At 30.1% G+C, this 15,068-nt stretch overlaps 1 protein-coding gene across 2 annotated transcripts in view; it reads left to right on the top strand.

Annotated features, from left to right (window-relative positions):
• The window catches only part of LOC145287909 (allograft inflammatory factor 1-like), a 185,922-nt gene extending 172,008 nt beyond the window's left edge, over positions 1–13,914 (top strand). For both annotated transcript variants that reach the window (XM_080135857.1, XM_080135856.1), the window contains exon 8: positions 12,485–13,914. In XM_080135857.1, coding sequence (XP_079991983.1) covers positions 12,485–12,569 — 85 coding nt within the window. In that variant the 3' untranslated portion in view covers positions 12,570–13,914. The remainder of the gene's footprint in view (positions 1–12,484) is intronic.
• Positions 13,915–15,068: the final 1,154 nt, after the last annotated feature.

Below are 15,068 nucleotides of genomic sequence, written 5' to 3'. Positions count from 1 at the left end.
GTACAAGTGTGCTAATTAAAAAAATAGAATTTTCCAGGTGAAGGTTAAAAGATGGCATTACAAATATGCATGCGTAATGTAATAGCTATTTGTTCATGTTTTAATTAGCTCAGGCATTAAAATCAAAGGGAAAAGTAAATCGTACACTAAACGTTTTGGTTTCGATTCTCGGTTGTGGCGCACAAGTCATTTTTTTCTTAACTTTTAAAATCATTACTATATATTGGGTCCAATATAATATAATAATAAATACGAAATCTGCATTAATCAAAATATCATATTTAAACATATTTTATGACTGTGCAATGCCAGACGGCCTGCTATATATATATATATATATTACTGATGAGACGATTCCAATATTTTTCCTGATTCCAATACAATTACCGATTCCGATTCCGGTTCTGATTCCAATTCTTTATAAATTTCTAAATATTTAACTATATAGTTGTATTTTTTCTCTGATTACCGTGAAAACACACATGTTAAATGTGCAAATATTTTCCTAAACGTAAAAATATACTTGTGGGGCACGATTTATCGATTTTAGCTTAACTGGTGGTTTAAAATCAATAAATATTTATTATTTTATCATTATTGCCAGCAATGGAAAATTTAGCTTTAAGCAAAATCAAATAAAACAGACAATTAAAAGAATCGTTTTCGCATTAGAAAATTGGTACAAATTTTTCCAATTCCGATACCAATTCCGATACCCTCAAATATTTCAATCTTTCCGATTCCCGATTCTGATTAATCTTCCCAACACACACACACATATATATGCAATTAGATTATCAAAGAATATATCTTTAAGAAAAACTTATCAAGTAGAAAAATTTCAGTACTGTTAAGATTTATATAAGTAAAAGATGAATAATAAAATATAACTTCATTATAAAATCAGAACAATAAGGAAAAGAGAGAAAGAAGAAAAACGAAACATTACTTCATAGTGACCCTATATTCTTTTTATTATTTTCACTATGACTTACATCTATGCTACTTTTCTATTATTTTTATATTCCCTCCTTCCTCTTCTCATATACTTACCTCTTCCTCCTATTCATATTATTCATCATTTTAATATGTTTCATTATTTTTCATTTTCCAAAGGTTAATCAAAAAGGTTGATATAATTTTAGTATTTTTTAATTTCTTATTCATTCTCATTTCCAATCTAAATGTTAAACCAGTTTAATCCATATTTATATTTTGTATAATTCTCGCTCTTCTCCTCTTCTGACGAAAAGCATTTAACTTTGAAATGCCATGACCTAAAGAGGTTTCTTTTTTTTTTCTCTTTTCTTTTACTTTTACTTTTTGTTCTAATGTTAATCGCGTTGACACACCGGTTCTCGTCAGATCACCGAAGTTAAGCAATGTTGAGCTTGGTTAGTACCAAATGGGTGACCATTTGAGAATTCTAGGCGCTGTATGTGCTCTCCGCTTATCTCGGCATTTGTTTCCAGTCGTCCTGTACTTCACTTGCCACTGGTATTTAACAATGTCGACTCAGGAGAAATGTGATTGGAGATTGCGCACCTCCTGACACAAAAATTTCACGCATAGGCACCCCGATGTGAGTATCCATAGTCTGTCAAAGATTGAAAAAGCCTGTTTATATATATAACAGGATTTTTCTTACTTCAAAATCAAATTTTTGAATCGAGGAAGAGGCGAGGTTAATCCTCCGTTAGGGGTAACATCTCTGTTAACAATTTGTTAAAACACACCATTAGTAAAAAGAAACTTTACTTTAGTTTTTCTGTTGTTTGTTTTTGTTTGTTTCTTATTATTTGTCAATGTTCGCAACAATTTTAAACAAGAATTCTTTTCGATGCTTAATATAAAGTAGCAATAAATGACCGTTATGATAAAACTATGATGTAAATAGTCAATTTCTTGAATATGTTATAATTTTTTTTTTTTTGTTTTTCTTTGTATTTTTTTTTTTTTTTTCGTCGTACCGCACTGGGAGTCACAGATCACGTGACGACACAGTGGTCAACCATTCGGTTATCTCTAATAATAAAAAGGCGTGACTCAGTCCTCTTTCTTTCTTTCTTTCTTTCTTTTCTTTTTTTTTATGTTTTAAGTTTCATTGTTTAGGCGGGAACATCGTTGCAACATCCTCTCTCGTTTTTTTTCTTTTTCTTTCTTTTTTTTTTTTTTTTTCGATTTAATCTCTGGAGTGACATCATTGTCCATTGTTTTTATTTTGTCCATGTAGTCTGTGGCATGTAGTCGGTCTTCTCACTCAAACAGATCAATTCGGGTCGACATGCTCCTATGCATCTAGATAAGTTTGCATTTTCATATACCCATGTATTAGGAAGATTAAGATGTGTGTATATTGCTGTGTATCACTTGTAAGCGCAGGTGAATCCTGTTATATTTCTATAAATATGTATCGTTTTTTTAATTCTTTGTTTTATTTATATGTAAGAGCAATTAAGATACGGATAACACTTGTAAATTTCATTGGGATATAAAAATGTTGCACACGTTATTAATGGTAAAGTAAATTCCTGATTTTCCTCAATGCTCTCTCAAATCACATTCTTAGATCATCCGTAGACATTACCATCTATGGCAACACTTTAAACGACCAAGATCTCTGCTTTTTTGCTCCTCTGATCTTGAGAATGTGGTGCAATGGGGAAAGAGGTAGCTGGTTGATTTTAATGCATCTAAAACCAAGCTTCTATCTTTCCATCATAAACGCTCTAACCCCCATCCCCATCAATTGAAATGACTGGCTCTCGTCTTGAGAAGGCTCCATGTTTTGATGAGCTTCTGGGTCTGACCTTTACTCCTGATCTGAAATGGAACACGTACATAAAATCTATTGTCAAAGCCGCTGGAAAATGGTTGGATTGTTCTACTGCTCCAGTAGATATCTCACTACCGATGCAATTCTTTACCTGTATAAGAGCTAAGTACACCCTAGGATGGAGTACTGTTACTACATCTGGACAGGAGCTGCTCGGCACACTCTATCCTGCCTTGACAGAGTTCAAAACCAACTTCATAGCTTAGTAGGGGATGCCCTTTTTTCTTCCCTGCAACGTCTTTCCCACAAAAGAGACATTGCTAGCCTGTCTTTGCTATATCATTATTTTTGTGGCAAGTGCTTGTCTGAGCTCAAATCTATGGCCCCACTTTGCCAAACTTTCATGAAAAACACTCCCCCAGCTGAAACCACTATCAATAATTTCCCCCACTCTTTATTTGTGCCTAAACCTAAACATGGATTCCATGAACAAAGTTTCTTTCTTAGAACTGCACATCTGTGGAACTCTGTTCTATTTGCCTGCTTTCCAGCTGACTACAATATGGTCGTCTTCAGGTCCAACATAAACAAGTTCTTGATGAACCAGCCCCTTAAGTAGTCAAATTTACCAAATTTACACTACTAACGATTACTACGCTATTCCCCCAATGACTACCCTACCATCCCCCTCATAAATCCTTATCCTCAAGTGGCCCCTGGACCTTGATAAGATGTGAAAAAAAGAAAGTTATATGATTTAGAATGATTCTCTGATTGGCTTTCATGTATGAGATTTTTTTTTCGTAAAGCTTAATTACCATATATATTTTAATAACTTACTGCCTAGATCAACTTACGTACTGAGCATTGTCGTAGTAAATATTGACAATCGATGCATGAAATAATATATCACCTTAAAATCTTTTGTGAATACAAAATAACACACACACACACACACACACACACACACACACACACACAGAGTAGAATCCCGAGATACGGTGGTACTAGGATACGTTTATTTTTCAGGTTACGATATGGAATACAATGTTTTCCGGCCACTGGTTACGATATTTGCCCCGCCTTACGGTGTTATTTATAATGTTATTTGATTATATACATGTGTATTATATACTGTACTGCATTTTGTTACCATTTTTAATGCTGTATCCCAGGGTTCCACTGTATATAAAAGTTAAAAGAAAAATCACGACACAAACTTAGCCCAATTTTGTATGCTTTGCTTTGCATCGAACTCTCACCCTTGAGATTTCGTACAGAAATTGGTTTATCCTTTTTCAGACCAATAATATATATATATAAATGTGAAGTGAAGGTGGATAATAGCAAAAAGATATACCTAGGAGGAATTGAATGTTTCTTTTAAGGATAGATACCGAAACTATGTAGCATCATTTAAAATTGGACCAGAGAATGAACCAAATCGGGAATAGGATAATGATAGAAATAAGGCTAGGACAAAAATAATTATTAAAAAAAAAGAAGAGGAACACAACTGCATTAGGGGAGTGGGTTAGGGAACTATGTAAGAATAAAAAAGATTTTGAATTAAAATGGTCAATAGTAGATAAAGCTAGAAAATATAAACCGAGTAAACTAAAAAGATGTAATCTATGTTTACTTGAGGCATACTGCACAGTGAATTCTAAAGAGGAAATTTTAAACAAAAAGTTAGATGCTGTACAAAGCTGTCTTCATAGAAATAAATTCCTGTTATCATGCCTAAAACCTGATTTAAAAGAATTTAAAAACGAAAAATTTACAGAATATGTTGAGGGTGAAAATGTAAGCATGGAAAGAGAATGTTAAATTTAATACTAAAATTTTGAAATAGTGCAATAAATAAATAAATTATTAGATCATCAACTTAACATATAGAAACTAAAAAATTATAACCTAAATAGGAGAAACAGAAGTAATTTTAATTTTAATAAACACTTTGTGTAACGAAATAACATCCGAGTAATTTCAATAACATAAGAATGGCAAACTCTAACATTAAGTAACCGCAAGATATGGAGACAAACAGATTATGATGGATTAAAATAAATTTAATCAAAAGATAAAGTTGAAGGAAACTGAGTGAGAAAGCGAACTGAGATTGTTATAAAGACGATAATGTTAGAACTATAAGTTTAAAATTAAGCAAAGGTGATTAATAAATACTAACGTCAAAATATTTAAATAAGAATTTCGATAAATTGATAAATATTGACAAAATAGAGTTATCTCCCTTAGAACGTGAAAATATTACGAGTGATAATGGAGAGGAAAGATTAAAAAATTAAAATCAAATACTTAGATAATGATAAGAATTGAAAACATAAATTTAAAATTTAAATTATTGACATAACCAGTACGGGATGAAGATAAATTTTAATTGATACTATTTAAATTAACCTTTTAATTACAGTTCCTTCTTAAGAAATAACATGTTAAACAAGAATAAATTAGTAGATCGTAGCATGTAAACAAAGTTTATACGAAACTATGGTAGATTGAGGAAGAAATGGTGGAACATCTAAATAGAAAGTAGAATTTGAAGGTGTAGACTAGTATTTGGGAAATAAATCAATTAGATAAATATATTGGGAAAGAAAAATAATTATTAAAATTAAAAAACATGCAAAAGATTAAATTAATATTAAAATAGGTAATTGATTGAAATATCATTTAAAAAGTAGAAATATGAAAATGAGGCAATTACTAAATCCAAAGGCTATCGAATAAATAAAAACCAAAAAGAAAATATAAGAGTGGTGTAGAGGTAGGTCCAACTGCTTGAGTTCTTAAAATAGAGATTATGTATTCATATATGTATAAGTAGTGTATTTTGCCGTCTGAAGAGTAACTATTTTGGAATATTTTTTAAATGATATAATATTTCAAATTGTTCAAATAGTTATGAAACAATCGTAACGTATAAGGAAATACACAATATGATGTTCTCATTTTATATTTTGTTGTCTTGATTGTGAATATATATATATATATATATATATATATATATATATATATATATTCACAATCAAGACAACAAAATATAAAATGAGAACGTCATATATATATATATATATATATATATATATATTCACAATCAAGACAACAAAATATAAAATGAGAACATCATATTGTGTATTTCCTATATATATATATATATATATATATATATATATATATATATATATATATATATATATATATATATATATATATATATACTCTGATGAGAAGTATTAAAATAGTTACAGGAGGGAACACAATGGATAATAATCGAGATGAAAACAGTAATGCGAATAATACGAGTTGTTTTTGTTGTTGATTCTTATAAACAAAGATGATTGAAATAATTTTAGGTGAATTTTTGTTTTGTTTTGTTTTTGTTTTTTTTTTTGCTTTATAAATTGAATGTTTCCTTGTTTGCTTGTCTTCATTTTTTTCTTTTTAAAGTTTTTTTTTTATTTTGCTTAGGTTTTCGACCGTTATTCCCTCTTTGGCAAAAAAAAAAAAATGTGAAAAACATTTTTTCAGTGTTTTTTTTATTATTTTATTTATTTATTTATTCTTGTTTTGTTTTCTGTTGGATTTACAAGGCCACAATTTTTTTTTGATTTTTTATTTCAGGAAAACCAGGAATGGCAAAAGATATTTCGGTGCTTATTTAAAATTACACTTAATAAAAAAACAAAAAATACAAAAACAATTACGATGTATATACTCGTCACAGAATGAAGATGTCATACTCCAAAAATCATGTAAATTGATAAAGTAGTTATCTTTTTTAACAAAAAAAAAAAATCTAATTTTATGACCAGCGAGGCCATAGAACCGTCAGTGGCCATTGTTTTATAAAATTCAAGCTGGACAATTCAACTCGACTGCCGAGATTTGAAGATCGTGCTATGGCTGCTAAAAAATCACTAAAAATCGTAAAAATTGATTTTCTTAATCAAAAAAACTACGTAAAGAAAAAGTAATTAAAAAAAACTACAATTTACATGATTTTTGGAATATGATATCTTCATTCTGTGACGAGCATGTACATCAAAGATTTTTCTGTATTTTTGCCTCATTAATTAAGTGTAATTCTAAATAAGCACCGATATTTCTTATTACATAATTATTATTCAACTTGATTACATTTTTTGTTTTGGACATAGACCACCATTTTGAACAGGTTATTATTTTATATTGGCGATAATTCTGAGTATACCAATATTAGCATTTCTTAATGTTCCAGCACCAAGTATTTAATACTACCAAGTATTAAACTGAATACTTGTTGAATTTTTTTTTTTTAATATATATATAGATCGTGGATTGAGGTTAATTATGAATGTAAAGACTCCTATCTTTTTTTAAAACTCAAAAAGTTGAAGCGCTATGAAGACGGGAGTGGTACTGTTAAAACGCGCAAACTGTTGTGCTACAGAATTTACTTTTCTACATAGTCACCACCATTCTCAATGCACTTTTGCCAGAAATTTAATGATGCCTCTCTGCTATTGATGCACGCCCATGACAGTGGTTGCTTTCTTAGAATCTCACACCGTCAATATCTGCAACAGAGAGATGAAACTTTCGGGCCATGAATACATAAGTTCAGTCATCATAACAATAGAATTTGTAATCCTCTCTGATCCATTCGGGCGAAATAAAAATAGGAGGCATTACTTTTGGAATGCCCCCTCGTGTGTGTGTGTGTGTGTGTGTGTGTGTGTGTGTGTGTGTGTGTGTGTGTGTGTGTTATTATTATTAACTTTTCTTTTTAATAATCTGTAATCGGCAATATGTCATCATATTTTCCACTATACATTTGAAATGTAAACAGCCTATAAAAATTATTGCAACCATTGTTTTATATATTTACTTGCCTGATATAGCCTTTTCTGATTTGAAGTGGGGGTGGAGGCGTAATTTCTTACAAATTTGATGAAAACAAAACAAAAGCAATTCTTTCTTTATTCACCAATTATAAAAACAATTATGTGAAAAATAATTTAATTTGAATGAAACCAAAGAAATAAAATGAAGACACTTTAAAGATCTTTGATAACAGCTATGAAATTATCTGTTTTCCATTGTTAGTTGCCATCTTTCTTTGCATGAAAGACGGATTTATTCTTCTCGTATTTCACTTCAAAGGGTTTCAGATTTTTTTTTTTTTTTTTTTTGTCTTTTTCTTCTTCTGGGTCTGATCAACTAATTTAATGAACAATCTTGTAGATTTTATTATTCTATATATTTCAATATTTTTCTCATCTTTATTGATTACGGAATATAACTGATGTTGCTAAATCTGATTAATTTTAAGCCAAGAACCTTTTCTTTGATGTTTGTAAAATACCTGTACAACCATTCAAATCAGGATTTTACATAAGCTTTTTCTTTTAATTATTGCTAAAGATAGTTTAAATCTAACATATAAAATTATCTTGTTGGATTTTCAAAGTGAGATATGTTAAGTTATCTTCCTTGTATTGCGATATAGGTGTTTGTGTAGTAGAATGGAATTTTGAATAAATATATTTCAGTTAGAAACGCTATTACGTCCGTACGTGTCATGTCAAAATTAGTATAAATTCCAAAAAATTACAAATAATGATCCAGTAGAAGAAACTGCTTTGAAGCAATTAGAATGGCCCGGAAACGTGTGATCATTTTACGTTAAATTTATGAATTTCGAAAAATTGGGCAACGGACAAAAAGGCAATGGAAAAATGGCCATTTTTTACCAGCTTGGAAAAAAGGGCAATCATTGAGTAAATATCGATTGAAAATAAATTTTAGAACAGTTCTTGCAGGAGATATTGTTTTAAGAAGGGGACCCCCATCCCTCACTCCAATTTAAAAAAAAATTCATATACTAATCGTTCTGTTTTATGTTCTCGAACTCGAGAATTTTTCTGTTGAACTCGTGAATCTGCACAGAATTTCGATCGGAAGTGACATCGATCGAAACGTTAACAAAATGTAGTATCTGTTCTAGTACTACTACACTTCACCTATTCTCTCTCATCGTTTAATGAAGGAGAAATCCTTGTAGACTGAGGCAATTTTAATTTTTGTTCCGACCTAGAGTACCCCCTTTTTTTGGAACTGAATATTCCCCACATTAAAAAGATGACCTTGTATCTAACTTTACCCTCTGGAGGAGGCAAGTAAATTGGAACGCTAAACATGAGAACAGCAGTACGAAGCGTGTTTATAACGTATAAAAATCGATTTTATTTGGTTTTAAAGAACCGTTAACATTTTAAGATATTTTTAAATATAATTTTGGAGGAGGAGTAGCCGTTTTTTTTTAAAAAGACTCTTGGACAACGAGCTATTTTCAATCGATATTTGTTCAATAATTACCCTAAATTTATATGCGCCAGTGCGCCACTAACTCCATTCTAAATTCTAAAATAATTTTGTCTTTAGTGTGTTCACAATGGGGGGGGGGTACTTTAAACCGTAGAAATAATGATCAGACAAAGCGGTTCCAAGAAAATAAAACTTGCCCATTCGTTTGAATTGTGAACTCTCTGAAAAACCTCATCTAGATATTTGGCAAGTAGATGCGAAAAAAATACTGGAACATTTGATCAGACTTCAGACGGCATCTGGCGCCTACGAATCCTTAAATCTAAGCATGGCAGAATCCAAGAAAATTTGATGCTAAAAGTTTTTCAGACGGAAGCATTAAAATTCACAAATTCATTTCAAATTCAATTCAACGTTTCTTCCATTTATTCTCATATTTGTCAATGTTGAGTGAGTGAGCAGACACCGGACAAAACCCAACTGGACAAAAGCATAAACCTATAAAATAGATAAATTAATGATTAAAAAACAGCACTTTTTATATTCTATTTTTATTTAATTAACAATAATGCTTTATATTATTTTTCTTGACAAAATATTTCTTTAATTTTAAACATTTTTTTAGATACCTTGTAAATAAACTGCATTCTTCTAGAGGTTACCTACCGAATTTTTGCAAAATTTCAACTTTTGTTTATTTTATGAAAATAAAAATTATGATCTATAGAGTTTAGTTTTACTAATAGTTTAAAAACAATAAAGATTTATCATCAGTACAAACAATGGAAAATTAAGTTTGAAAAATATTAGAAGAATCGATTCTGGAATCGGAAATTAGGCACAAATTTTTCCAATTCCGATACCAATTCCAATACCCCCAAAAGTTCCGATTTTTTTTTCAATTCCCGATTCTGATCCCGATTAATCGTCCCAACACTAATATATATATATATATATATATATATATATATATATATATATATATATATATATATAATCTGTGTGTGTGTGTGTGTGTGTATGTGTGTTTCGTGGTTTAATTTTAAATTCTGAAAAAACAACATATAGAGGCATATATTCGATTTAAGAATTTATTGCTTGACAAAAGGAATATATAGAAAGGGTTATTTTAATTTCCTTAATCCATGGATTTTCAATAATGGCTCATATCATCAGAGGAAATGAAATGCAGTTAGCAAAATGTTCAGCTGTAAATGGACGCTATTTTACTTTTCAGCACAATTATTGAAAAAAAGTTTTTTCATAATTTAAAATTAAACCACGAAACTTATATATTGCTCTATTCTTAAATATTGAGCTTTTCATTTCTGGCTAGGATCTCCTTGAAAGTATTACTTCAAGTAATATCTATCAGAATTTTCATCTGAATTCTATCAGTATCTTATATATATATATATAAGAGGCGTTCCAAAACTAATGCCTCCTATTTTTCTATTCCACACAAATGGATCAGAGAGGATTGCAAATTGTTATTATGACTGAACTTACATTCATGACCAGGAAGTTTCATTTCCCTGTTGCAGATATTGACGTTGTGAGAATCTAAGAAAGCAACCTCTCTCATGGACTTTTGCTAGGAGCAAAGATGTGTTATTAAATTCCTGACAAGAATGCATTAAGAATTAATGAATATGTAGAAAAATATATTCTGGAGCAGAAAAGTGTGCTTGTTTTAATAGTATCACTCCTGTTGTCAAATTTCTGAGTTAAAAAAATAGGAGGCTTTACTTTTGGAACGATCCTTGTATAAGATATATATATATATATATATATATATATATATATATATATATATATATAGAGAGAGAGAGAGAGAGAGAGAGAGAGAGAGGGAGAGAGAGTTTAATTAATGTTTATTTTTTAAATATTATTAATTTCGATGTATACCATTTTTATCCAACGGGTAGAGACTGTTAGGATAAAAACTGAATTCCCGTTAAATTTGAGTAAAGCTCAATGGATCTCTTTTATAGTGGAAGAGCATATATAGTACAAAATTTTGTTGAAATTCAAAAACTTACATTTTTCTCTTATACAACCCTTGTTTATTTCATCTTGGATCTCTTCATTACAGTCGTTTCATTAATGTGATGACAATTCTATGATTTTATGTTTTCATAGAAATTTTCCTCCCATCAACTCGTCCGATGTGATTTCCCTCCAATGTTATAAATAAAAAGTTAATTTGTACATGATAAACCTGGTGTGTTCGTTTGGGAAAAGAAATTCCACTCCCACGTTGTTACAGGCGGACCTGTAAAATCATAGAATTGTCATCCCATTAACGAAACGGTTGTAGTGAAGAGATCCGAGATAAAATAAACAAGAGTTATATAAGAGAAAACAATGTAAGTCTTTGAATTTCAACAGCATTATGTGTATATATATATATGCATTAGATGGTGTGTATTAATGACATTAATAACAATGCGGTTTAAGTGTCAGCCATATTAGATTCAGCAATTGTAATGATTATATTTTAAACTTACTTTTCTGAATCTTTTAGATGAGGATTGGTTATTCATACTATTTGGGTTCATCGGACTACTATTCTCATCTTGAGTGTCATTTTCGCAACATTTCGGCCGATGTAACCTCCAACCTTCTTCAAGTGTATCTTGTTGAACGCAGGAATTTGGACGGAATTTCAAACAAAACCCCTTATTTACGTCATAGCATGCTCTTGTTCAATCAACCATGACAGGATAGAGGTTCTAAATAATTTGCAAGTGTATTTTTTTTTCACCAATGATAAAAACAATTATGTGAAAAATAATTTTATTTGAATGAAACAAATATGAAATTATCTGTTTTTCCATTGAACCTGAGAATCTTCAGGAGAATATCACTTTTACAATTGATTTTTGCAAGTACTCTAACCACGAGTCCTTGTGGACAGTCCTAGTAAAAATTTTGTGAGCCTTACGTGTTGCATCGATTAACACTCACGATGAGAACAACAGTCTGATGAATCTCAGTAATAAGTCATACTTTTTGTGAAGGATGACATATTTCATTCCTGGGTTTATTTCAGAAATCAACAATGAATGTTACAGTATTTTTTGTTAGAAATTTTAACCTCCTTATTTTTTCTATAAAATTTTCAGTGTTCCTGCATATACTCTGGATTTTGTTCGTCTACGTTCAGTAAGAAAAAAATAAAACAGAACAAAAAAGGAATAATTTTATTGAATGGAATTTTTATCAAGATTCTGTTGGAAAAACAACCTTTAACAAATTTGAACCGAATGAAAATCCATTTTAGTTTTTTATTTATTTTATTTATTTATTTTATTTTTGTAAACCCATTTTATTTAACAACTTCCGTTCTTTTTTTTTCGTTGTTGTTTCTTTCAGGATTTTGATGTTTGAAGAGAAAAACAAACCAAAAGAGATACCAAAGGGCCCACCTCCGAAGCGTGACCTCAGTGCATTACCTTGAAGAACACAACTTTGAAGGCCTGTTTACCTGCCAGCGGCTTGCACCGATGTCAGTTATCAGCAGAAGATACTTTTTTCAGATTGCATGCTCCGTCGGGTATAAAAGTTCTTTTAGGAAGAGGAGCATATTTTAAAAAAGAAGAACCCATCATATTTGTTTACAATCATCTGTCAATCAATCAATCAATCACTCTCTCTATATCTATCTATCTATCTATCTCATAATAACCAGTCTTTCTTATTATGCTTTAAACTAAAAGAAAAAAGGTTGCAACTTGTATAATATTCTAACAAGAAGTGTACGTCTATTTATAATAGAGTCGGCCCTGTCATTGTTTTTTGTATGTTGCAAAAATATTAAACAGCAGCAGCATGGCATAAAGTAAACTCATTAGTGAAACATTAAGAACAGAATTTTAAAACTACTAACAATAATCCTAGTCACGGCAACATGTGGGATCCTTACTTCTAAACCATTATGGGCCCCAATATGGTGCTGTGACCAGGATTATTGTCAGTAGTTTAAAATTCCATCCTTTGTTTTATTGCTGAATACAACTTAAGCCATGTCGTTTCTGCTGCTTTATACTATGTAACGTCCAAAATAGCAATGACTGAAGCGACTTTATTATCAATAGACACCACTGGCGACAATATTATCAAATATTTTTTTAATTACTATCATGATTTTTGTTAACTTTTCCTGAAATTATAAATACTATTATTAGATTTTCTACAAAATAGGTCCCAGAACATTCAAAAGAAAAAATTTGCAAAAAAAACTGTGAATCCATGTAAGCATTGTTGATGTTACTGGATCAAATTCAAAGCTTTAAATCTGTTCAACATTCTCCATCAATTTTGCATTATTGATGGAAGTTTAAAATAAAAAAAAAAAAGACTAATTATATTTTTATGAAAAAAAGGCAAGTAAGCCTACATGGTGTTTTTTTATACACCAAGAAATGATTTTGCAGAATTAATTAGAAACAATATTTTAAAAGTGTGATTTTCAAAATGTTTCCATTAAAACTGAAACCAATGTAGTGGGCAGGAATATTGAATTGAGCAGCCATATTGGATTTTAGTTTTAAGATGGCAGACTCGTATCGGTTTTCTTATTTGCACCAGAGAGAAAACTAGCATTACTGATAAGAAATCTTGTTCAGAAATTGTGGATAAAAATGTTTTCTAGCAATTCTGGAAACAAATGCTTTAAAGCAATTCCAACCACACTTGTTTTCTGGCATTATTGATAAGAAATCTTGTTTAGAAATTATGGCCAAATACGTTTTCTAGCAATTCCAATAACAATATTTGTTTCCGAAAAAACTAAAGTGGTGTCCATATTGACAATAGCTCTAACACTAATGCAATAGACATGCAAATATTGATTTATCAAACTTTGTTTTTGAACTTTATCTAATTTGGAAATTATAAGTAATATAAATTATTTGGTTTATTCGAACTACTGTTCTCATCTTGAGTGTTATTCGCACAAGGTTTCAGCCAATGTAACCTCCGACCTTTATGCAAGTAACATTGATATGAACAGTAGTTCGAATAATCCAAACAATACCAATTATCAATCCTCATCTCAAAATGCAGAAGCATGATATAGAATTAATTTATTTCAAAGTACTTCTTTCTCTGCTTCTTTTTGGCTAACAAACAAACAAAAAAAAATCTTTGTTTCTAAATCGTCTCTTTGCAATTGTCAACCAATAGCGTGTTTTTCATTTCAATCAGCGTTCACTTTTTAACAATTGCTGTAGACATGTTTAACAAAAGCCAAATTCATTTACCGTCATATTTTCTGTGCATTCTATTCAAAACGCACAAGGTACAAAAAAAAATTTTTTTTAAATAAAAAATGAAATACCAAAAAGTTAAATGGATCATCATTCGGATTTGTATTTCACACTCTTGGAATGTTGGTATAAATATTCCTGCGAGCGTTCAAGCAGGGCACAAATATTTCCACTTGTGAACATTGCCAACTTTGAAAGTTCCAAGAGAAACTGTGTTTATTGCATTATTTTGATAATAACATTACAATCATCGGTTCTTATCCAGAATTCTCTCACATTAAAATTTTTTTTTTAAATCTGTATGATATATGTTCCTGTGAAGAAACAAAAATATCATATTCCAAAAATCACATAAATTGATTAAGTAATTTTATTTTATTAAATAAAATCATTTTTAAGCCATTAATGGAAATTCGTAAGCATTACAACATAAATCTTACAAGTTTGCATTATTATTAAGTTATCTCCCTCGTTTTTTATATTTTTTTTCAAAATGGCGGGCAAGACAGTCCAATCTTCCGATACTCATGAAATTTGATTTTCTTATTTAAAAATAAAACTACTTGATTAATTTATGTGATTTTAGGAATATGATATTTTCATTTTATCACAGGTACTATATCATACAGATTTTTCTTTATATTTGTTTTGTTTTTTTTTAATATAGGGGAGATTCTGGACCAGAACCC

This window comes from Euprymna scolopes, chromosome 11 (genome assembly GCF_053919585.1).
Source record: "Euprymna scolopes isolate OS-2025 chromosome 11, ASM5391958v1, whole genome shotgun sequence".
In the NCBI taxonomy this organism is placed as follows: Eukaryota; Metazoa; Mollusca; class Cephalopoda; order Sepiida; family Sepiolidae; genus Euprymna; species Euprymna scolopes.
This window is presented reverse-complemented; position numbering and strand designations above follow the sequence as displayed.